This window comes from Tamandua tetradactyla, chromosome 5 (assembly GCF_023851605.1).
Source record: "Tamandua tetradactyla isolate mTamTet1 chromosome 5, mTamTet1.pri, whole genome shotgun sequence".
Lineage (NCBI taxonomy): Eukaryota > Metazoa > Chordata > Mammalia > Pilosa > Myrmecophagidae > Tamandua > Tamandua tetradactyla.
Window position 1 is genome coordinate 66,592,402 of NC_135331.1, and position 26,567 is coordinate 66,618,968.

General features: G+C 37.3%; 1 protein-coding gene across 5 annotated transcripts in view; it reads right to left on the minus strand.

Moving 5' to 3' along the window:
- The window catches only part of MECOM (MDS1 and EVI1 complex locus), a 573,761-nt gene that overhangs the window by 282,836 nt on the left and 264,358 nt on the right, over positions 1-26,567 (minus strand). For all 5 annotated transcript variants that reach the window (XM_077160971.1, XM_077160970.1, XM_077160972.1 and 2 more), the window contains exon 2: positions 6,644-6,981. In XM_077160971.1, coding sequence (XP_077017086.1) covers positions 6,644-6,981 — 338 coding nt within the window. The remainder of the gene's footprint in view (positions 1-6,643; positions 6,982-26,567) is intronic.

The following is a 26,567-nucleotide window of genomic DNA, read 5'->3' on the forward strand; positions in this document are numbered from 1 at the left end:
AATTACCTCCATTTGAGGAGCAAAGACATTGCACCAATTCCTTTATTCTTCTAAGACATTTTTGAATCAATTTCTTTCTATTATTTTTCACTGCGTCCTAAATTCTCAAGGAAAACAGAATATTCTGATGCTTTGGGTCTCAACTAAGTATTCTAGAATGAGGAATGATAAAAAATCTCTGCCCCTGGACTAAACACATCCTAGAACCAATTGACAAAACTATTAAAAGAGGATCTTTCCTGAACACATTTTTTGAACCCAGAAGTTTTACTATTGATTTAGTGAGTAAAGAGGGAAGCAATAAACATGCAAGCACAGGAGTGAAAAAATAACAGGGACCCATTTTAGTCCATTCTGTGGGAAATACTAGAAATGTATATGAGAGTTCTTAACTGGAAGAAAATGACCCAATATCCCTTTGAAAAGTGAATGACTTACATGCAAATTCCAGTTGATTTCTAAAGGAGGCAAGAGTAAAACAAAAGACTCCTGATATTGTGGGACTTAAAAAAAAAAGATAGAAGGCTGCCCACATCACACCACTACCCTTTGGAAGTACTAGAGATTGTTAAAATAGCAATGAAGTGAGTAGACTTCCTGGACTCCATCAAAATCTTACATGAAAGCAGAGGTGTGGACCTTCCTGGCAATGTGGGACAGAAATCCTAGAATGAGCTGGGGTCAGCATCAAGGAATTGAGAAAACCTTCTCGACCAAAAGGGGGAAGAGTGAAATGAGACAAAATAAAGTGTCAATGGCTGAGAGATTCCAGAGTCAAGAGGTTATCCTGGAGGTTATTCTTATGCATAATTTAGACATCACCTTTTTAGTTAAGGTGTAATAGAGAGGCTGGAGGGAAGTGCCTGAAAATGTAGAGCTGTGTTCCAGTAGACATGTTTCTTGAAGATGACTATATAATGACATGGCTTTAGCAATGTGACTATATGATTGTGAAAACCATGTGTCTGGTGCTCCTTTTATCTACCGTATCGACAGACAAGTAAAACATATGGATTAAAAATAAATAAATAATAGGGGGAACAAATGTTAAAATAGATTTAGTAGACTGAAATGCTAATCAATGTGATCAATGAAAGGAAGGGGTATGGTATGTATGAATTTTTTTTGTTTTCTTTTTATTTGTTTTTCTGAATTGATGCAAATGTTCTAAGAAATTATCATGATGATGAATACACAACCATGTGATGATATTGTGAGTTACTGATTATATATGTAGAATGGAATATCATATGGTAAAAATATTTGTGTTTGTATGTTGGTATGTTTAATAAATTTAATTTAATTTAATTTAAAAAACCTTTCATGGAAGAAAGTATAAGGTGAACAAGTCCCCATGTACTGGCAGAGCGTGTGTGGGTGGGAAAGGGGGTTTCTGACCCCTTCACAAGAGGTATCCCTTCTGAGTCCAGGTCAAAAGTAGACATAGCCCACGAACTTCCCAGACAAAACAAAACAAGCAAACCAAACAAACAAAAATTCAACAAATGGTGCTGCAATAAGGAGATACTCACATGGAAAATGAATGAAATGTGACCGCCGCCATACAGCATACAAGAAAAAAGTAGAGATAGCTTCTCCTGCTTCAAAAGAATAAATCCTCTTTTCTTTTCTCGCAACATCTAAAGATTTAGTTTCCACTATGTATGCTGAGGACACAAGATAAGTCAAATAGATTGCATCCTCTTTCTTTTTGTTTTTTATTTTTTTATTTTTATTTTTATTTTTTATTTTTACATGGGCAGGCACCAAGAATTGAACCTGGGTCCTCTGGCATGGCAGGCAAGCATTCTTGCATTCTTGCCTGCTGAGCCACTGTGGCCCGCCCATGCATCCTCTTTTTTGAGTTATTATATTCTATGAGAATCTATAATATTTCTTTGAGTCCTGGGGACAATCAAATTCAGGGTTCCGGGCGGGCCACGGTGGCTCAGCAGGTAAGAATGCTTGCCTGCCAAGCCCAAGAACCTGGGTTCGATTCCCGGTGCCTGCCCATGTAAAAAAAAAAAAAAAAACACAAATTCAGGGTTCCACTAACTACATCTCACTTTTTCTCTTGGCATTTTCTCAATACTTCATTACTTCCAAATCATAATTACCTTCTTTTTAAAAATATTGCAAAAACTCTATAAATACTTTGTAATGTAGTTTTATGGAAATATACATTTATTATTATCTTACATTTCTCTACTTTACCCACTTAACTATCCACTCTTTTGGATAACTGGTAGTCGTCCCCTTCTGTTGGAATCAATCCATTTAGAAATTAAGACAGTTTCTCACTTCTTATTTATCTAGCTCTCGGGGTATGCTACATTGCAACTTGTCAATTGTACTAGCTTTCACATTAATGAACTAAATGTTCTTCTCTGAAATCAATGTCAAGCCAGGTAAAATTCATTTATGGCCCAAGCGGACCTAGAGGAAAAGAGCAGAGAAATATAGCCATTCTAAGATATTGTTGCATATCTCTAAAAACCCAAAATACCGTATTTTTTTCTTTATTACCAAACGTATACTGTTTGATTGCCAGTCTTCTGACTCTGACCACAGTTGCTGGATATCTTGATAGTTCAATGCTATTGTTATATTTTTAATGGATATTTATGTTTCAGTTAACACAGAGATTGTTTGTTTCAATAGGTAAGATTCCACCGCAGAAGCCAAAATCAAAGTTACAAATGTGAGAACTATTCCTTCTAAAATGATAAAGGGGGGCACACATTCCCTGTAATATCACATTTCAGGATTACATTGCTAGAACATAATGTATTGTCAAAGCACTGCATCAGAAATATTTAATGAATTTCTGACTCCAATAAAATCTCTTTCTTCAACCCTACATTTCCTTCCCATCTATTTAACAGAACAGAAGAAAAATTTACTGTCTGCTCACATTATTATTTTCCTATGTCTGAATATGTGTACAAATATGAGGGGAGAAAAAGAAAAGCTAAGTTCACACCTGACATTCTAATTGACCAAACCAATTTACAGCAATCCTGGTGTATCATCAATTGACTCAAATCTCCTTGCAGAGTTTTATGATGAGAAGAGTTAATAAAGGCAGGCAAAGAAAATGTACAAAAGACCAATATTTCAAAGGAACAAAGCTTCAAACCTTTGTTTCCCCCAAAGACCTTTCAGCCTATTAAAAATCATGCTACCCAAATTGCTCTTTGGCTTAATCAGACAACAGTCGGTGTTTCTTTTTCAAATAAACTCAGAGTCACATAATTGGACCATCTCAGAGATAACTGAGCTTCTAGGAAACAGAAGCAAAGGAAAGAATGATAATTTATAAAAATCAATAACTAAAATATAATAATTGGCCTTTGCCCTGTCTAATGAAGCTTTGCTAGATTTGTATTTATGTATTATGATAGTTATTACTGACCCAAAAGATCAAATAAAAAAGTAGAGACCAACTGAGGTTGAATAGTTTCCCTGGAATCATAGTTAGTGGCAGAAGACTTGATCTCATGTGTCCATATTTCAGGACCTAGCTTCTTCCATTAACTTAGTTCAGCTCCTGTTCTTTGCCTCCTCTTTCAAGGTGACATAAGTTCACTCAGTCATCACTTATGCATTCATTCATTCATTCATTCACTCATTCTTTCATTGAACAATTATTTGTTGAATGACTGCTCGTTCCAGATAATGTCCTGAACACTGCTTAGCACCACAGGCATCAAAAAATTTATGGAACACAATTGAGACATTTCACAAGAGTGAAATGTAGCTTGTGCAAGCTCTCGAGGACATCTTGTTCTTTTAGGTAGCTAGACAAATACTGTACAACATGCTGTTTAAATGCTGAACAACATTGAATATTTTTTTAGAAATGGGTTTAGCTGGTGTGATGGTAGGACAAAAAGTATACAGTACTAAATTGTGACTAGAAAAGTCTAGGATGGTATCTTGGAAGAAGTGAACTTGGAGAATAAATAGAAACTCACTAAGGATGGGAAGGAAAAAAAGGGCCTCCCATGCAGGGAGAACACTGTGTGCCAAGGGACAGGGGTTTATAGAATATAGGAACTAGAAATTGGACATAATCGGTGTGACAGAGGTAGAGTCAAAGATGACATTCACATTTTTTGGATCAGACAACTGAATAGATAGTCATGTGATATATTAAAAACAGGAAATATTCAAAATATTCAAAGAGTAGGGCTTTGCTGGGAGAAAAGAACAAGAGCAGTCTTGGAGATGGCAATGGTTTGTTCATGTTTGATAGGCTTAGTTTCTGTAGGGGAAACATTCAGTACAGAATCTGATGCAGAGTAGGTACTCAATAATTGTTTGCTGAATCTGGATTTCCTCTGTTCAATGTTTCTTTTTCTTGGACTAAAAGTGTTTTATTTCCCCTTAATTCATCATTTAAAAAAATGAAAGAGTAGCAAAGAGCAATTGTACTTGTTAATCATAATTATTTATCAAACCAAACAGGAGGGGGATCTGCTACAGCTGAGGGCAAGTATGATATGAGGACCATTTAAAACTTAGTACTCAAGAGTACTGATGACTTTGCTAAAGTGCCTTGTTGATCAGGACTGGATTTTGTATTAACTAGGCTACAATTGAAAAACAAGAAACTAAGAGTCAGGAACTTAACTGCTCCTCTATGGACAAGTTCGCCAAAATCAGGAAAAAGCCCTTGCTCTGATTCCACTTGCAATACATCCAGACCAGACAATCCACACTCTCAAAAACAAGGGTGACCATTAAAATGGTGCAGGAAACTAGTGAATTGACCATTAACTAAATTCTTAAAGGAGGAGAGAGAGGGAATGAGTGATCTTTATCCAGAGTCATGAACTATTTATAGAGGTACTTGAATTCCAAGCAATAAAACTACTTAGTTTTGACATAATGAAAAGAACCATTTTACATTTCTCAAGGTAAGTATTTGCCTGTGCATATGATAAAGGTATTTCAATCCAAGGAGAAAAAAAATAATTATTTTTAAATTTCCTCTAAAAGCCGAATTTTCCCCAAATTCATCCTCCAATCCAGACATATCATGTTTAAAAGGTACAGACCTGCATTTACTAACCCTGCCCCTGGAAAATGATTTTGTTATTAAGCCTTGGTTTATTCCAAGTGTTCTGGATAATCTCGAGAAGTACTGCACCTGTTGTTCAGCTCTAAAGATTTTGTAATAAAAGTTTAATGAGTTACCTATTATTACAATGTTTATAGCCATTATTTAAAGGTGAACAATAATGACGTGAATAGTACGCATTTGGTTTAGAACTTATTCAACTCACATATCAGTTAATGCTTCTGTGATTTTTCAAAAAATCTCTTATCGATACACGTGTCTAAAGCCAATGTAGCTGAACCACGAGTTTAGACAGGCTGTGGCTAAGAACAAAGCTAAGGAAGGTTTTCTCACTTGCAATCACATCAAATCCAGATCTTAATTTGCGGTATTTCAGAATTCTAACAAAAATTGTTTATATGACAGCATCTGAGCAGATTTCACAAGGGGACACCTATAAAGCAAGGGGATCAAACGTTGAAAGTAGGTCCTGAAGGCCCTGCATTCTTTATTTCTATTTAAAATCTAACCAGATATTCTATTAATGATCATAACTATGAAGGAAACATACCAAATATATCTAGTTTATCTGATGTCTGTCTGAATGAAATACTATGAAAGCAAAGGTGGGCACATCTCAGAAAAAATACTTTCTTACCTATGTAAAAATTGTCTGCAAGTTTTCAGGTCTATTTCCCATAGACTAGATTTTCCAGAAATCATGAAGTTATACTTTAGCCACACAAGTTTTCAAATCACAAAAATGAATGGGAAAGATATATATATATACACACACACACAGGATCTGAGCAAATATGATAGACTCAGAAGAATAACAGCTAACTGCCCTTATTGAAATTAAATTAATTTAAACTTTATGCTCAGACCATACCTTCTCATTTTTTAGATAATGCCAGGTGGGTTCTGTGAAAACTGTAGCTGAATCATGACTGATTTCCATGATCCTTTTTATGCTATATTTTTATGTCTGAATTACTCATTTAAACAATTTGAATATAAGAATTGTCACAGAATTCAGCACAGTGTTGACATTCTGGAAGCATGCAGACTCAAAACAGGGTTAGCACAAGAGAAGCAAAATATATATTAGAAGAACCCAGAGCAAAACAAACATGTAGAATGAAAGTAAAAACAAATTAACTCCTAGCCACCAAGTGAAGAAAATGATGTTTTCATCTAATCTTCTAAACCAACCACCCTCTCCCCCAAAAAGAAAAATACAACAAATATCACATGATGACATTTGTTTGCTTCTTATACATATGGATGGCTATATCCAATGTTTTCAAATGTTAGCTATAAAAACTGTATTTGCTTCCTTAGTCTTTTTTCAAGCTGATAACTATGCTTTGATAACTATTCTCTTCTCACATTATGCCTTTAAGCAGTATTCTGCTTCTATCAAGAAGATTATAAGGAGTAGTTTATTTCTAAAGATCTATGGGAAGACAGGTTGCAACAGATGAAATCTGCTTATTTCACTGCCATTTAAACAATTAATTTCTTCTTTACACAAGTGAATACATAAAACTGTGTTAACTCAAAATATGCTCTTACCTCCCATCCATAACTGGGGTCTTTCAGGTGTGACTTCTGCTCTCCCACATAAGGCCCAAACTTTTCACCTGCTTCAATCTTCCTTTTGGTCCATATTCCTAGTCCTGCTCCAGGCATATTTGACTCTCGAAGTTCAAACTCAGCAGGAATAGGGATGTCATCAGGGATGTAGATGGGGGCTTTGTAAGGAGAGCCCTCTTTTGGAGTCAACACTTCGCTGGATGTGGCTGGAGAGTATGGTTCTTGAATATTAAGGGTGGGAGTGCTGGCTATTCCATCTGTATCTGGCATTTCTTCCAGAGAAATTTCAGGGTAGCTACCGTATACACACTCATTATCTGTGAATAAATAAAAACTTCATAAATCCCTACTAACATAGAAGAGACAAAAATTCCACAGTTCATTAGTCACTGTAGAATGTGGCTACACTTTGAAGGCCAAATAAGGAAGACCATTGTTAAAATGTGACTGCATGAAAATCTCTAGTTTTCACAGTGGGGGAGTGGGGAGTGGGGGGTGGAGGAGGGGAATTATCACCTGTGTGGTTTATCTGAATCTATAATTCAAATGAACTATCCTTCATCTGCCAATACTCTCACGGCCCAGGTCAATCCATTATCCAGCTGGAAAGTAATCAGTAACTATTGGTCTGAATAATGTAGACAAAAGAAATAAATGTGTGTACCTATAACCCCCCCATCCCCAAACTATCCCCAATGGAGAACTGCCAGGACTATAGAATTTACTGGAGAGTTGTATCATGCAAGGGTATCATGAAATACATTGTAGGAGAGTCATCAAAGATTCCAAAGGCTGCTACATGCAGTAAATAAATGTACATGGCAAGATTAATTATTGGAATATCAATTTGCATTTTTTCTGCATTTTTTTTCTTTCCCATTTCAAAGACATAGTCAAGCCCTTGGTACTCCTTTGCCTCAGAACAGGAAGCCTAAGGTACTTGAAGCTAGTGATTCCTATGGACATTTATAAAAGCATTAATCATTGAAGAAATTAGGTGGATATTCCAGAGGGGATAGAGACAGGAGACACGCTTCTGGGTGAATCAAAAAGAGTCTTCTACAGACTGAGAATGGATAGAGCCCAGAGGACCGCTGCACGGAACAGTGCCCTGGAGACACAGCAAGACTTTTAGGGGATGGCAGGATGGAGTCACAAGGAAGCTGGACACAAAGCAGCATAGATACCACACTTGACATGATGCTCCATGTCAAACCTTAGGACTTTTGTGCAACTTGATGGGGAAAGGAGGGCGGAGTGTCCCAATAACGACTGAACTTGAATTTCCCACCAGCTTAGATTTCAGTATCTTAAAGCAAATAAACATAACGTTTCTTGTTTACTAGAATTAGAGATTGAGAGTCATACCTGATTCATTTAATTCATAGAGTTTCAAGAGGGAAAACCAAGAAAAATGGATCAAAATTACAAGGAGACGGACTTCAGCTCCACCTGAGGAACTGCTTTCTAACAATCAGCACTGTGCGCAGGTAGAATAGGTTGCTTCCATTTTCCATCACAGGGGACAAACATAGGTTGGAGGCCACAAGTCAGGGATGGTTTAGAAGAATAGTAGATTCAGGTTGGCGACTACTAGGTGACTTTTAACCCTACCAACCCTGCTGTTCTATAAAATATTAAAGTTTTACAAGGCAGTTTATTGTACTAGAGGGGAGAAAAGGAGTTTTACATCCTCGATTCCTTCTGTGGTTAATTGGAGAAGTTAATTTACTATAATACCCATTAACAATTGTCCATCGAGTACTATCTCCTAAAGTTTTGTGACGTACAAAGAGACAGTACATAATAAAATATCTTTCTAATGAGGTGCTTGGTTCTTGATTTTAACTAACCTTAGAATTGACCTCCAGCCTAATCTTCACATATCGATGAAACATCACCACTTGCATGCTTTCAACATACAAGCTCATTATCACTTCAAGTTCATTCAGCATAGAAAAAAATTTATACATTATCATCCGGCCTCAAGCCAATTCTTCAGAGCTCTTCCCTATTTCCATTAAGAATGCTATCTTTCCCCTAATTATCCATATTCAAGTCTTTAAAATACCAGTGGAAATTTTCTCCTTTATCTTCCAATCTACAGAGTCACCAGATGTCGCCCATTCTTACAAGATTTTTATCTTCATCCCATTCTTTCAATTCACATGGGCCTTCCTGAAAATTATAATGTCCTCTAAAAATGGGTTGCCCTACCTTTAGCTTCTTTTTGTTATCCCTCAACACTGAGCCTATACCATGCTCCTGACTTTATCTTCCCAACATGTCTACTTTCCTGCCCAACAGTCTCCAATAACTCCCAATGTCCTCAGGTAAAATCTAAACCTCTCAGTCATGGAATAAAATCTTTCTCATTTTGAAAGCATACTTCCTTGCTATCTGATTCTTTACACCACTTGATAGGCACCCCCCCGCCAGAATATGCTTATCCCTGTTTTCTGAGCTCAGTGTTTCCTCTGCAGTCCCTTTCTTCTTGGCTACCTTAGCCCTGCTCACCCATCGAAATGCTAGTCACCTTTCTGAGTCAAATCCCAATTCGTCCGTGAGACCTTCTATGGTCATCACATTTAACACACATGTCCCCATTCCTTGAATTCTTACATCATTTCCCTCTCTGTTTCACAATTAAATACTCCCGTGTGTTGCTGCTCAGGATTTAATACGTGTGATCCTTTTATTCTCACAAGGTTGTATGTCCTAGAAGGGGAGGGGCCCAGAACTCAGACTGAGAATTCTCCAAGTGATCCATACATAGGTGCTTAAAAAAAATGTGTGTTAGCCTGCCCCAGAAAAAAAGACAAAACAAAAAAAAAACATGTGTGCTAAATAATAGTTATTGAACTCTTAAAACAAAACAATATCTTCCTAACAAATATATGAAACTATTTTGAGCCTTTAATTCCCTTTCAAACCATTTTAGGAATAGAACACAGCAAGCAGATTGCAAACTTTTCTCCAAACCCAACCTCAAAAGAAACAATTTCAATAATGCCTCAAAGAAATACTAATAGAAATACACTTCAGGGTCTAAACACCTTCACCCAGTCCATCCGATTGCATTCTTCCAACCTAGGAGTCAAAAGTTTGCTGATGCTGTTGGTACAGCTAAGAACATATAAAAACATCTCTCTAGAATTATAACACTCAAACCCAAATTCTTAAAGGATTTATCATCCATTGTGAAGATAGTGTTTTTCTCGAGAATTGCTATAATTTGGATGGCACCATATAATCTAAAGACGTGTCCATTTAAGCAGTAGAAAACAAAAAGCACCCTGCCCCCACTCCCCAAAAAGGCCCCCAAATGATTAGGATGACACTCTTCAGTAATTATCCATTAAAGGTCAAATCAGTCATAGTGTCACTTCCATCACAGTGATCTCAAATCTTTAAAAACAGGATAGGGACAAACCCATCTGTGCTCTCCTACTAGCACACCTGACCCCATGACCTCTGAGTTACCCACAAACTCTCCCAACACATAATCTAAACAAGTGCATTCAGATTTCAATTCCTGTGGAGATAAAAAGCATGTGTGCCCAGGCTGCTACAAAGAGGAATGTGAGTGTAAAGCCTGTGTAATTCCACTTACAATGGCCAAAAATTCTAATTAAACCTAAAGAACAACTTATATAGATTAAGCAGATCCAGGAGGATCCTATTCATCTACCTGTAGGCATATCATGTAGATGCAGTCCTAGGCCATTTGCTTAAGCCATGGTTAATCTAGTATCATCTGAATTAAACATTAGAATGACTGTAGTGATGAAAAATGGAAATTTAAAACTGCTGAGTATCATGTATCAAAACACACACCAATATTTCAATGTAATCTAGCATTATGAAGTTTTCAACAGAAAATGCAGTTTATCACACTGTGTTGAATATTTGCATAAACCAAAGTAAACTAATGCTTCCATGTACATTACTCAAGAACTATCCAAAAAGCTGCCAAAACATTCCATCTAAATGACAAACTGCCTCAATTATCATATCTCCATTAAATCTCCGTTATTGGGGGGGGAAATGGTTAGATTCTTTCCCTTGGCTATAACTATAAGTAATTAAAGCATTGCTCAGATATCACACTGACAGATTGGGCACATTTACAATAGATAAGTATCAGGTAAGAAATACTCTATACATCAGTGGCCCCATAAAGATAAATAACTCTTGTAACTTCTTGGAGCTGAGGTTTTGCTCCATGCATCCTTTACACATATTATTTGCTCCATGCATCCTTTACACATGTTATTACCTGAGTGAGGACAGGAGACAGCTTACTATGGGTTGTGGGATGTGAAGCAAATGACTTGGTAAATTTTCAAATTTTAAGTGTTCCAATATCCCCAGAGATCAGCAAAAGCTACACTTCTATTAGTTCATATTTATTTCTATGGCTCTTTGGATAACTAGCATAGGTTTCCAAAAGAGGAAATTATAAAAATAATACCAGAAATAATAACTTCCATAAATAGCTCTATATTTTCTAATCTTGAACCTCACAACAATCCAGTGAGAATAATAATCTTCCCATTTTGCAAAAGTGGAAACTGAGACTCAGGGATGCTAAACAGCATATCCAAAGAGGACTGAGACTAGAAATCAGAATTCAAGTCCAGTCCTCCCTCTGATTCTTGGTCAACTGGGTTTTGTTTTGTTTTTTCTTTAAAGATACTTCTTTAATGGTCTTTTTTCCCTCAAAAACAAACAAACAAAAAAATCATTGTGGCCCTACTATGTGAATAGTTTGGTTTCCAGCTTTTCCATTTTATATTTCACAATGAACATTTTATGTTTAATATTTTCTGAAACTACATTTCATTGCTGCATAATATTCCATTATATATCTATAATGTTTATTTATGTTGTTCACAATTCTCTGACACCACAAATATCACTGAAATGAACATTGTTAAATATGTAACTGTTCCTCTCAATTTCTTTAGGTTAGATTACTATGAGGAAGTGTAGTGGGTATTGACAGAATGCTTTTCAGAAAGCTTATACTCTTTCTGAATTATACTCTTACCTACTATGCTGGCATTTATTATTATGACTTGTTTTAAATCTTTATTAATATAATGGGAAAGATTATATATCTATTATCGCTTTAATTCATATCAGTGATTACTGAGACAAATTTTTTGCCATTCATATTTCTTCTTTTACAATCAATTGTCTTTGGCCACTTTTAATTGGACTTTTATTGTCTGTCTTATTAATGATAAACAAATTAATCCTTTGATATCATTTTTGCTAATTTTTCCTAGTAGATCATTTACCATTCAGATTTGGAATGGGGCTTTTGTAGTATACAAAATTTAACTTTTATGTAACTAAGACTATTTTTTTCCCTTTTTGCTTTTTTACATTTTCCTTAGAAAATCCTTACCTTTCTTGAGAAAAAAAAGATTCTCTTATATTTTTCTCTGAGTTTCATAGTTGCTTTTCTATCAACCTTGGATTACCAATGATTTACTACTGAGTGAAAAGCAGAGAAAAATGATTTCATTTATCTGAGCCCCTGTGAATGGCAGGCTAGAAAAAAACTGCCATTGCACTCGTAATTCTTTGGTTCTTATTTGCAAGGCTGGCCTAAAATGCCTTCTCTTTTTGTGGGTTTTATATAACTCACCATTTGTTTCTTTTGGCCTTTCTTGCTATTTTAACTGCAAATCTTCTGGGCAGATGCCATTCAAAATCCTGAGCTTCACCATTAATAGCATTCAGTACACATCATAATACTTATCATTCAGCATTATCATTAGTGCTAGTAACATCAATAATTCTCTACTCTTGACATTAGCTCATTGATAGAAAATATTCAGCAACTCAATAGTCTCATATTAATACTAAAAGTGTGTGTAGATAAGACTGATTTCTCTAAACACGCAGCAATAAATCAGTTATTTACACTCCACTGTGTACACAAATGCATACACTACACACATTCATGTACATCTGCAATGTACAAATGTGTGTGTGTGTGTGTAATAGCTCACTAATCTTAAAAATAGGCTGAGACAGAAACATGATTTGAGATCTCAGGCAGACTGGTTGAGATCATAACTACATGAAACAACTGCCAAGAGGAGACCAACCAGGGAATTGAACAGATTAGGTAACTCAGAAATTCAGACATTTCCCCCCATTATGTTCCTCATTGCAGTTTTGTAATAAAAACATGAGCAAACTTCAAAGGAAGCTCTGTAGTAAAGGTTAATTGCCACTAAAGAAGAGGGTGGGCCCAAGCGCCCAGTACTTTGTGCCCAACTCGCAAGCAGACAGGAAGGATTACACGTGGCTGAGAGCAAAGGATGCGTGCCCGGCCCAAGTTGGAGAGGAGGCTCTGCCAAACCTCAGAGCCCACCAGGGACCTGCTCAGCAGACCCGCGTACAAAAACACGAGTACGGGAGCCCATGCCCACTGATGGTGGGGCAGGGGAGGGAGGGGGGAGATATCAGTTTCCTTCAAAAATTAAAACCGGACATGCTCTTCTTCCCTAGTTAGGACAATTCCAAAGTGGTTACAGCAGCATATTTGTGAGAAAACTGAGGCCTTCGGGAGCCAGCCCTTTTGCGCCAGCAACAGGGCCAATAAACACGTGCTGGGCTTGGGGAAAAGGGTGGGGCCCAAGTAATACCAGATGCACAAAGAGAACAAAGAAGAAGGCTATGAATTGGCCAGCAAAATATTCTGTGAGAATGGCCCCAAGATAATGAAATTTAAGATCCCAATGAAAGGAAGAAAGGAAACTAGTAAAAGTAAGAAAAATGAATTTCCAGAATACCGACTTCAACAAGCTGTGAAGGCCTAGAGTAACAGCCCAGGAATACAGGTTTAGAAAACAGGGGCATCTAACAGAAGGACAAGCTGTTGACAGACATAGATTTTAGTATGTCCTGCCTCCAGAAAGGAGTGAAGAAAAAAAAAATTGACAAGTAGAGTCTTTGATGTTGGACTACATTTGTAGAATTCATGTCTCTAGAGACCTTTTTTTTCTGTGTATGCACATGAAATAATCTATCACCATTGCTTGGGACATGGAATTTTTAAAATGACCTTTTAAGCTTCCTTGCACCTCTAGTATTTGCTACTTCCCTGTGCCATGCTATTCCGTCTCTTCCTTATGGAACTTTTTTATCCAGTGTTTCCTAAAAATATTCCATTCAATAAATTATCAAAAAGAACCCCCCACTCTCATAAAAAAAAAAATGTGGAAGAGTATTAGGAGTCAAGGTAGCAAGGGAGATGGAAAAAAACACCACATGAATTAAAATTAGGAGACTAAATCAATGAGCAAACATTTATTTTCTCATAGTATTGTAGTATACCTCTTGCTTGTCCTGTGGCTTTGAAATCTGGCTGAGAGTTTCTCCACTCTCCTAGGAATTTCCCAGACATTTCACTAAGCAACTGTGTTAAACTGGTAGCTCCTAAGCTACTGTGTAATGGATCTGGCCACTTCCAAAGTTCCTCTTCAGAGATGGAACTGAGTTTTTTTTTTTTATGGTTATGGAAAGACATTGCTCAAAAATGTACAATGTAGGTAACAGAAAAGGCCTTTGGTATGTAGTTACAGAAGCTAAATACAGGTAAAATAAAGTTAAAGCTATGAGAGTGCTATTCCAAGAGAAAACATGATCTGGTTAATATTTGGCTTGTTCTGTTGTTAGGAAGCCACGATCACCAATTCTTGCCAAAATGACCAGGTCAGAAGAAACTTATCACATACCAGATAGTGTGCCTTTTACATTATAACTACCTGCCTCGACTTTCTTTTAGCAATACAAATTTTTTAAAGAGACTTTTGGTAACCTTCGACCTGATGGCTTTTCTCTTAAGCTTTTTATATGCCCCAAAGTGATTTTCCTTCAGATTCATTTAGAGTAAAGTAGAAATGCCCTGAATTTATGTGGCAGCAGACTGGGTGGTTACTCCTTAGGCAGTCTGAAATGGCCAGAGTACAGCTTTCAGTATTCAAGCCATATCTACAGTAATTATTTGCCAGTATATCTAAAAGAAGGCAGGCATTTCCTGTTGCACACAAATGGGACACTCTTATCTAAATTACTGTTTAAACAGGTATTTAAGAAAAGACTATCACCAGCAGGAATTTACTGATGACGGAATACATTAGTTTAGGGCTGGACACATTCGTCCACGACTAAGCATTGTCAGAAAAGGAAGCATATCAGCATCAGGAAGGTATAGAGAATATTTTACAACTCCCATATGGGTCAAGATGGAGGATCATAAAGTATGCCATTTCCATTTGGAGAAAACAGATATTCTGGACCTGACAATTGGTTACCCACACCTGGAGTAAACTTGAGAGCCATACCTTCAGAGTTGTAGTTTGGGGAAGTCCCTGTTTCCCTATCCATAATATAAGCATTTGGACAAGTGCATCTCCAATTCCATTCTGCTCCAGCAATCTCAACTTCTATGAAATGAAAAAACACCAAAGGTGGTCAAACTTTGGTATAACCAAAACTTGTAAAATACATTCCCTAGAAAGACATTTTGAGAATTGGTCTGGTTTCTCCCAACATGTAACCTAGGAAAAACTGTACTCTGACTCCCAACCTTGCTCCAACCAGTTAAACTGGAATTTATTCCCAGTAGAGGCTTATAAAACTGGGCTGTTATTCTCACATTAAGTAGACTGCCCTCTGGTGAGGACTGTGGTTTACGTGTGGGCAGAATGTGTGGTTTACTACCTCTAATTTGTTTATGTTGTTGATGGTGGTTTCATAAGAAAGCTGTAGCCCTTCACATTCTAAAGAGTGACCTGATTAGCTTCCTTAAAAAAAAAAAGTGTTTTAACAGGGGCATGAGGGAGCATTAATGTACCCATGCTAACAGAGGACTAACTGGGATCCCTTTGACCACAGCTCTACTTCATTCAGCTCTGCATGTGAAATGAGAGCCCCAACTTGTTTATTATAATTACCTAAGTGTGGCTTGGTGGCTTTTGGCAGAGATCCCTCTTGCCTCCAAAGGAGAGACAAAAACTCAGGAGCTATGGGCTAAAGGAAGGAAAAAGGGGAAAGTGCATTCTGCAGCAAGGAGACTGGCCTCTAATATAAACTGAGTGTAGAATATATGCATGACTCAAAACAACCTCCAAAAGACAAACCACAAAAATTAGATGAGATTGAGTTCTACTTTCTGCTGCATGGTAGACAAAGATGGGCGTGCAGGAGAACGGAATACACCGTGTAGATGTAAGTTCAAATTCTTTCTCACAGCAGATTTGATGCAGACTTTTCCCCACAGCTACAAGACAGAAGAGCTTTCGTAAAGTCAGGAGTCCCACATAAAGAAAAGAAAATAATTATGCATGTCTGGCAGAAGAGGGAGTTCTAGCAATGGCTTGCCGATAAAAAGGAATGTGAACTAGCAATAGAACACTAATCTTACCACACTCTTGGCTTGATAAGATGCAGAGAGTGACCCACCAAAGAATGAAATTTTGTTAGTATCCCCTCATTCGGTTTTATCTGAAAATGAACAGTGCTCCTCATTCTCACAAGGCTTGGTAACGACAAGGCAACAATGACTTCTGATCTTAAAGTGATTCTGTGGGAAAACTTCTTAGATTTGGCTAGTTTTAGCCCAGATTCTGGTTATACCATTGCAAACTACAGTATCATCAAGGTAAAATAAGTTTAGATGGTCCCAAGAAGGGCAATTTTCTGGCCCCATTCTAAGCTCCAAAGGCCCCCATATTGAGTTTCTCAACACTACATCTTATTAAATGCAAAAATACTCAAAACCATGGAGATGGATGAAATCCCATTGAAAAATATAAAGAAGGGTTTTTTTTTAAACTGAGAAAACATGCACTTTGATAAAAAAATGTTTGCAGAAAAATATGAACAGATGTACTATGTATATGTGTATACATATACTAAATAGCACTTATGATTTGAGAAGGGGTAATTTCAACATTGCTAAGTGGTAACACAAGCTAGGTATTTAAGGGAATGCTATAATATGACAACTTCATAGACTACCAAACCATGTATGGTCTCTGGAAATTGTCATTATCAACATGTTCAATAACTAGTAGCATTAAGTGGTCTGTACAGCATCCTTCATGTCTAATTGAGTCACACAGTCTATGACATTTGATGGACACCAGGTACTGCCTCCTAATGAGAAACGACTTAAAAAAAAAAGGCATTTGAGACCTCTCCTATATAAATTACTATCGTTTGCAGCAAGAGTGGATTATAAATATTTGCTGGCAAAACTAAATTTATTTACAAACTGGGCCTAATTTATTTTGGGCTTCAGTACAATCAGCTTTTGTCGAAATATTTATATTATCTGTACTTCACTAAACTCTACCATAATCATAAACTCTGTTGAAAAATAATTTGCTTTAGCAGGATTTAAACTACCCATTATATCACCAGCTAGTGCCAGTAAATTTCTGTACTGGTTGATAAAGTTTCTTCCATGGAATAAATATACATTTGACTTTCAAAATCTTTGGTGGGCTCCATGCTATGAAAAGTGAGGGATTAAAGATGTCCCTGTCTTTACAAGTTTTGTGTGAATGGTTCAAATTTATAGAGATTGCACATTCCAATTGAGATTTTGAGAACAGACTACAAAAGCAATCATACTGAAATACTTTCCTCACATTAAAATAATAATTAGATGCTTAGACTATTGGGTGATAGCCTTTGCTAAAGATGTTACCCCTCAGTCTCATTCATTTACCCATTCCTGAAACATCTGTTTGGGACCAGGTTGCGTCAGGTCTTGCACAAGTGGCTAAGGATGGATATAGAGTTGAATAAGATAAAATGATTGTGCTTAAGAGCTCGAGTTGACTAGTGAAAGTAAAGCTAGCAACACAGTACTATGTAATAGAATAAAGTCTAAGATGAGTTTAGGAAGAGAAATGAGTATTAAGAGCTGGATACAACTAAGCTTGTAAGAGCACATGCCAATATTATAGACACCCTTAGCCTTAGACTGAAGAAAACCACATAGGTATTCAATTTTTGAAGATTAATCCATTTATTCCAATTATTTGAGGAAATGCAGTTGATACCCATTTATTTCTGAGTATCTACAAGTTTTTACAGGAAAGTGAGGATAAAATAAGGAGTATTTCCTCTCACTGCTTCTGAGTGGCTCATAAAATGATGAAACCAACCAGGTTTTAAAACAGCTTTATTCACTACAAATAAGCCAAGGGAAAATCACATGGAGAAGCGGACAGTTCCCCTGCCTTATAACTAGTGCAAATGTATTTCTGCTTGGTCTACTTCATTGAAAAGAGATTCAAGCACTACTGTGCACTGGGACTACTGCAATGCCAATGAAATTCCTACCTGCCTATAAATGGCCCAGATCACAACACATATCTTCCAGTTTGAGTTGAAAGTTGCTCCAAACAGACAAGAGATCTGGTGGACCTCAGAACACTACTATATTCACAGGGAAGACTGGGCAGATCACCCTGGGACCTCCAGGGCCACCAATCGAAAGCAAGAATAGTTAGAGAAAACGGCAGGTAATGGTTCTTCTCCCATTTAATACCTAAATATGCCTACAAGAGTCAAAGTAACTTAACCAAGAGCCAAAATGGTAAAATAAATTTTGATAGCTGTATTTCTTATGGTGAAGAAAAAACAGGCCTCAAAGAAAAGGAGCGATTTATTTATCAAGGTCCTTCATGAAAAGGAAGGCCAGGAACTTAGATATTTGTAACTTCATACTAGGAGCATGTACATAAAACACATTTCTACTCATTTACACCAACATTATATAAAATGACTCTTATTTAGATCCAGGCATTGTTCTCCAGAATGAATAAAATCTCAGTGATTTTTTTGGTCCTTTTGCTGACCATTTCATAGATTTTTCCCAATAAATCTTTTTAAACAAACTGCTAAGTAAGTTAAAGAAAATATTTTGGCAACATATTGCTTGAACCTCAGGATAATCGATTGAAATATCTATTTTTCAAAGAATAGTATAATCTCAGAACTAAAGAAGACAGTAAAATTATTAGTTTGCTCATCTAAACATCTAAGATGCCTGATGATTCAAACATATTTGTGGATCAATGCATGTAAATTTCTGTAAACCATGACTGACCAAGGGGAAAAAATTACAAGTGTTATAATTATGTCTAAAATATATGCTGGTGGGCGGGCCACAGTGGCTCAGCAGGCAAAGTTCTCACCTGCCATGCCAGAGACTCAGGTTCATTTCCTGGTGCCTACGCATGCAAAAAGAGAAAAAAAGAAAGAGAGAGAGAGAGAGAGAGAGAGAGAGAAGGGAGGGAAGGAAGGAAGGAAGGAAGGAAGGAAGGGAGGGAGGGAGGAAGGGAGGGAGGGAGGGAGGGAGGGAGGGAGGAAGGAAAGGAAAAATATATGCTGGTACGAAAATCCACTGGGGCTAGAAATATACCCACAGTCTGCAGAATAATTAAACAATAACTTAGCAACCTTTGTACTGTTGCTGCTTTTGTTGTTCTTGTTGTCGTATTAACATGACTACTTTATTCAGCATTTTAATACTCATCACTGCCATTAAATCTCACCATCTACAATCCAGCACATGCCACAAAATTAATCACTTAGTCAATGAGACTTCTACATGTAAAGCACCACAGGAAGTCACAAAGAAGAATAAAGTGGAATTCCTGTTTTCAAAGGACTTCCAGTCCAGTCAGGGAGATAAGACAAATGCCCAGGAAGAATTAATTTATATAATATAAAACCAAGTTGCATAGAGTCAAGTGAATGGTACAGAAAACAGGGACTACAATGTTCAATGCTAAAAGTGATTTTGCTTTTCTTTAAGAGAAAACTGAAGTGGAAGATGGCTAAAAATTCAGCTTGTGATGAAAACAGATAATCGAGAGGATTGTGAAATAAAGGTTATGTATAGACTTTGGTCGTGCCTTGGCAAGGTAATGACTTTTAATTGGATTGAGTTTATCATATTTGCAGAGGTACGGCAAACACAGAAGAAAGGATTATAGTAATTTCCACTTTCCATTATTTGGCCTAATGAGAAAACAGAGGGTGGTCCACATCTCTGGGACATATTATGAGCCATAGGAGATGCTTAACATGTCAGTTTGGGGTAGCATAGAGCTCTCCTAAATAAACACATTTATTTGGACATAGTTGAGTCAGAGTAAGTCACCTGGAAAAAAGGTTGCAGGTCATTAATTTGCATAGTACAAAGGATTTATGAATTTTTAAATTAACTCTCTTGGCTCTCCACACCATTTCAAACAGTAGGGCATTTCTGCATTTTTCTTTTCTTCAAAGTTTAGCTAGCTCAAAGGGTCAAATGAAAATACTGGGCTAAAGAAAAACCAGCTGAGCAGAATTTCTTTCTTCTAGGTAGAAAAGAAGTGCATTATAAATTCTTCCAAGGAATCTCATTATATATATCAAGTCAAAAAAAAAGTGCAAATATGTGATGAATCATAAAAGGATCATGCAATTGGCACACCCCAAATTCGTGGGACAGGTTATTAAAGCATATCTCCACCATCACTCCAGTAGACTGCAAGGTGGTAAAGGCAGGAATCATGGGTTCTTGATTCACTGGAGAATTCCTGGAATCCAACAAAGTTTCTGGCTCATGATAATACACTCCAACCTGTATTTGTTGACTTGAAAACTTCAGTGTAAGCAAGCCAACTGTCCTGGAGAATAGTGAGTGGTACCTACTTTTCCATCTTTAACTTGGGAAGTTCTAACATAGATATGAAAAAGGCATCAGAAAAACTGTACCCAGTCTGTTTAAGGATATAATAAAAATGTCCCCAATGAAGGAAAGGAAAACCACATTGAATCTACACACATACATAAGACGCTTACTAGATTAACTTAACCAAAAATAATCAGTTCAAGGTTTGTACCATGTACTCCTCACGTTGCAATCCCTTCAAACATATTTGTCATAAAAGAAACAAACCAACCAAACAAAAAGTCCTTCTATGGATAAACTATGCATTCCTCAAGAGTTTTACTGAGCACCCAGGAACAAAGATTGGTAAACCAATATGAAACAGCTTCCCCCACACAGAAATACCCCAATATGAAACATTTCCAATGAAATTAAATTCAATGAGCATTTATTGCGGCACCTGCTATTAACCAGCCAACACCTCATAGGTAGTAGTATGCAAGCTTCATGAGGATAAGGACTCAGTCTGCTTTCTTCACCAAGCACAGTGCTGGTACAAAGTAAAGGCTCAATATGTATTTGTTAATGAATGAATAAATACAGGAATGAATGAATACAGAAATTAACCTTTAAGGTTAATCCAGGTTATGCATCAGAATCATATATGAAGCTTAAACTTAAAAATACAAATTTCATGGCATTTCTGAAATTAGCAATAAAGGATTCTTATTTATGTGACAAATTTCCTCTTCCTAATATCTCCAGTTTCTTATTATATAGTCTCAACACACAATAGCATGAATAAATTCAAGTAATCTGCAAACCCCAGACCAAAGCTAATTCCTTCTTAAGTAGAAGACCTCACAGGGTCTTCTAGCTAGTGTGCCTAACTACTTATGTAACCCCAGGAAAGCCCCTTAATCTACTTGAACCTCAGATTCTGTATATATTTCTGGTGTTCCTCAAATGGTAGCCACTAGATGCTTGTGGCAATTGAGTGCCAGCAATGTGCCTTCTTCAAATTGAGATTTTTTAACGTAAAAATACACACAGATTACAAACACATGGTGCCAAAAAAGTAAACTATCTAGCAGATAATTTTTGTATATTGATTACATGCTGAAATGAATACAGTCTTGGATATACTGAATTAAATAAAATATATTAGCAAAATTAATTTCACTTTTTCTTTTTTTACCTATTTTAAAGCAGCTATTAGAATGTTTAAAATTAATATGTGGCTTGCATTATCATTCTATTGGTCACCATTGGCCGTGTCCAATGCCTGTGACACAAAGTTATAGTAAGAATCTGAAGAAAGAATGCATTTGAGCATATTTTGTAAACTGTGGAAAAAAACTACTACTGTCAAAAGTCCTTACTATTATTAGGTAAGGTTCTTGTGTCTCTAGGTCTCAGTGTGACAGTTCTTGAGGTCAGCGCCTTGTAGGTCTACCTGCATTCAAATAACAAAAGGTGTTGAAATGATTCATGAATGATTCATTCCACACCACTCCCCAATCAATTAATCTCTCCATAAACACTTGGTGCAACCAAATGTAAAGAAGGATCAATGTAGTCATCGACGTGGAATGATAAGATGAGCTCAATCCAGAACACTGCCCTGACTTTCCGTGAGGATGCAGAAAACAGCCTGGGCTGAGTAAGGCTAGAGGAAATTTTGTGTTTGAAAGAGGCATTATTGGCCAATGAACAAAATGCAATATTTAAGGGTGGGAAATGATAAACCTATTTCATGATTTCAGCCCAGGATACAGAAAGGAAGAAAATCTCATGGGATTAATTTCTTTTTCCCTATCCCTTTAACAGTTCAATTCTCCCACCACAAACATCATCACTCCATATCTTCAAAAAGGACATGTGCCTTCAAAACACCTGGCAGATAAAAGACTATAAAGAACTTTCCTGCTGCTCTTCCATTACTGTGGGTACAGTTAGTGAAACTCCAGAAACATCCTAGGTCTAGGCTAATGGATGAAAATGGACATGGGGTTCTAGACTAGGGTTAGGCTGGACATATATTACATTATCCTGGTGATATTTGCAATAGTTCTAAAAGTTCTGTAGGTATGGAGATGGGCAAACCCACTTGGTGTATTCTCAAAGCTCTATTATGCAAAAGTGAAGAGTAACCAGAGTTCCTTTGGAGGTAGAACATGGAGTTGGCATATGTATTTCACTCTGTACTCTCACCAGGTCATGCCTCTAGACATTTTATGACTATTACTCGTGTATTTACTGCAATGTAAGGCAGTTGCTAACCTAACATTCCAGCCTTTGTTCTGAGCCTCGTATAGCTTTCCTCCAGGCTGTTGATTTTGGAGAGGTTGTGTAATCCTGGTGAACTGCTAGCAAAGAGTGATCAATCAACACTTTGAAAGCTTCTGGTTCATCCCAATACCTGGGAGCTTCTTTGATAAACAGTATTCCTGTGACAGTGTGAAATTTGCCATTGTGGGAGTAAATACTTGTGGGAATATGGCGGGTTATTGTTTTTATCTTTTATTTACATTTATACAGAATACTTTGTTCATAGTAAATCCCCACTTGCCTCAAGATTATTCTCTCCTAAACTCAAATCACTACAGCTCTACATGCATTAACCTTAATGCTTTCCCTATGGACTTCCCATATATCCAGATTTTCTAGCACATTACCAATAATAACAATTTAAAAATTCCTTATATACCATTTTTTTAAAACCTATGTAGGGTGATTAAAGAAGAAATGCTAACACTTTCATGGATTGGGTATGCGCTGCTTAAAGGTGTCATCCTCCTGAGAAGGCTTTATCCTGGGTCAGCAGGATTAACACCTATTTTGGCAAGACTGTGGAGGGTTAGAGCTCACTAACCTTTGCGAAAATTGACCACAACTTTTTGGTGACCTCAGAATGTTTTTTCACAATTGACCTCAATCAGTTTGCCCACCTTATGACTTTATTGCAATCTATGACTCAACCACAATAATCTTTTCTGTATTCCACTGACTACCCTGTGGAATTTGGTTTCTCAGTATTGTTTTCTTGCCAGTATCCTGGTCTAGAATGCCCTTCCCTCATTCTTCTCTCCACTGCTCCCTAGAGAGGGCTACATCCTGTTCTGAGAGTTGGGGGCACAGCAATGGACAAGATTAATTGTGTCTTATCTGAGTGAACCTCAGAGCCTGGTGGGTAAAGGGGAAAAGTAAACCAACACATAGAGGACATGAGATGGTCCTAGGTGTTCTGAAAAAAATAAAACAGGGTGAAATGCAGGGGTGGGTGGCTATTTTAGAGAGAGAAGACTTCACTTAGGAGGCAGGATGTAAGATTTACTCACTGAAACCCTTCCCACCCTTTCAGACAGTTAAATGTCATCTCATCTGCTAAGGATTCTGTGTTCCCCACGTCCAACCTCCCCCAGCAGAGTGAGTTCCTTCTTTTTAGATCCCAGAGCACATAAAATATAACTCAAAACCTGTCCTTCTGTCATTTACCCTGGTGCTATTGCAATTCCATGTTTTCATATCTATCTTCCTGTTTTGCCTATCAGCTACACAAGGACAAAAGCAATATATATTTTACCTTTCTATCCTCCCTCCAGTGCTGTGAATATAATGGATGCTCAATAAAGTTGATGGTTCAGATTGAATCAACTTTGGAGAATGCTCATTGTAAGGAATTTTCATTTTTGAGAGCTGTACATTGTACAGTTCACTCAGCTTGAATCTTAAGCAAATTTCAAAGGAAAATGTTATCTACAAAAATCACTCCCATCACTGGGAGAAGTAATTTCTAGGGGATATCTAAACTGTTGACCATCCTGAATACACATCAAGCAAGTGACATGTGGCCAAGTGTTCTTCCAGAAGAGGTTAAAGTTTGGAAACAATGATCTCTTCCAACAAATTTAAGATAATTACCCCTTGGTCTGAAAAGGGAATTCTCAAGCTTTCTGTTTGAAAACATGTCCAAGAAAATTGAGGATTCCCTAAGTTGAAGAGAATCAGAAAGAGAAGCTTTCGGTTAAAAGAAAACAGAGCTTTAAGCTGAACCTTGTACAACACAAGCTGGATTTCACAACAGTGAATAAGAATGAGCACAGAGTTTGAAAATCCTACCAGGAAGTTTTTGGTTTTTGTTTTTGTGGGCTTTTCTAGTAAACACTTTGCTCTTTTGTTCTGGCCTTAAAAGTGTGCTTAACAAAGTCTTCCATTCTTCAAGGACACCTTCAAGAAGAAAATAAGTAAACTGCCCTAATAGAGGAATAAAGCAAATAACAAAAAGTCCTTTTCTGAAGAATCCTAGTGCTCTTTCTTAGTTAGAATCTGACTCTGAAATCCCAATTTAATAAACTAACTCCACCTTTTCCCCACAAAAGGAATGCCTCCAAGTTTAGGCTGAGGTAGGATAAATATTCCAAATTCTATTTCAAATACTAAGAACAAGATAGTATTTTCCCTGCTGCTTCCCTGCCCTGTAATTTGACATTCATTTTAATGATGCTTGGTTTATTGCTTGTCAAAAAAGTAAAATGGCTTGTCGGTTTTATGGAGTTTCTCCTACATTTTGGATGGCTATATTACATTTTGAAATAAGTGTATAGCTTTCCACACACACACTTTTTTTAGCCTAAATGGTGCATGTATGGGTTTGGTACTTGGCTGCCAGTGGAATGAAGTCATAATTTCAGGAGTCCAGGAGAATAGATCAAAATCACGCCAACACTTTCATGGATGGGTATATGCTGCTAAATGGATGTTTACCTAGAAAAGTCATCATCTGGCATGCAGCATACTGAATGTTCCTAAGCAGCTAACTCATGTATACTAAACAAATTTGGCTTGGCTGCTGCAAGAGCTGCCCTGTGGAAATTCTCAACATACATTTGTTTGATTGAGCTGTCATTCCCAGTTGATCTGCTGATGATCTGTGTCACTTTGTTTAAATGTCCTGGTGTGGTTTCTTATATATATACAGTGAAAAGCCAGTACGTTTCTGTGATGGATTAAATAGAGGTGAAATTTGAGAGTGACTCCTGTTTTTGATTCCTCTGTTCTCAGACAGGTGGGTCTGGAATGATCAAGAATGTCACATTCAAACACAGGGGAAAATATGGAGTCCTTTTGATTTAAAACACATTACTGTAAAGATACATTTGCTACTGTGTTCTCCCACTACAAGAAGCTATTTAGGATTCTCCCTCTAAACAAACACCAGATGGGCTAATTTTCAGTATCCCTTTCAAATGTCCAAAAAACAGAAGGACACAAAACTCATTGCTGGGAAATACATTCTGAGAGAAGTGAGCAAGGCCCCTTCCTGACATACAGATTCAAAAATCAAATGCAAGGTCAAGTACCAAAGCTCCAGATCTCAAATATCCTGGTAATGGTTCAGATGGAAACCCAACACCACAGTGCCATACCATGTCTGAGGCACTAATCAAGCAACTGCCTGTTTGCTCGGTGGTTAAAGCACTTCCTGCAGCTAATCTGCCTAGATAGGCTCTCAGCTTTAATAACCTATGGGGTCTGCTGTTAAGTGCTGGGATCTGGGCACCATCAGCGCTTATGTCTCTACTCTGCCAAACGCCAGACAGCACGTGACGCACACGCACTCCTTCCCCTCAGCTTTCATGGACGTCATAGGCCTGGGCTGGCTGTAAGCTGGGTCCCCTTACCCAAAAAATAGATCTCACCAACCTGTTATGGTACTTGAATCCCCCCCCCCGCCGCCGCCCCACTGATTTAGCATCATTCTTTGGGTTACATCATGCTCCAAGAGTCCTCCGGATCATTAATTATTTTATTTTATTTTTTCTATTCAACATACATTTAAAAATCTACCATGGGCTAGCCAGACATTGAGTTAGGCACTCTGGAAACCAAAAGGACTTGCCCCATTCCTGGCCCAACATTGTCACAGTCCAGGAAAGAAGGAAAATGTGGAAATACAATGCAATACCTATAATCAAAGAACAGTACATAAGGTGCAGAGGAGAGAGGAATTAATTCTGTCTAAGAGGGGAAAAGGTAGAAAAGACTTCCCCAGGGTGGTGACAAAGAGGACTGAAGGAGGAGGGTGGTTTGAAGAGAACAGAAAAAGGAAAAAAGATCATTTCAAGTAGAGAAGAGAACACATTTAAAATGCATGAAATAGCAATTTATGTGAAGAGACTAAGCTTTTCTCAGTTT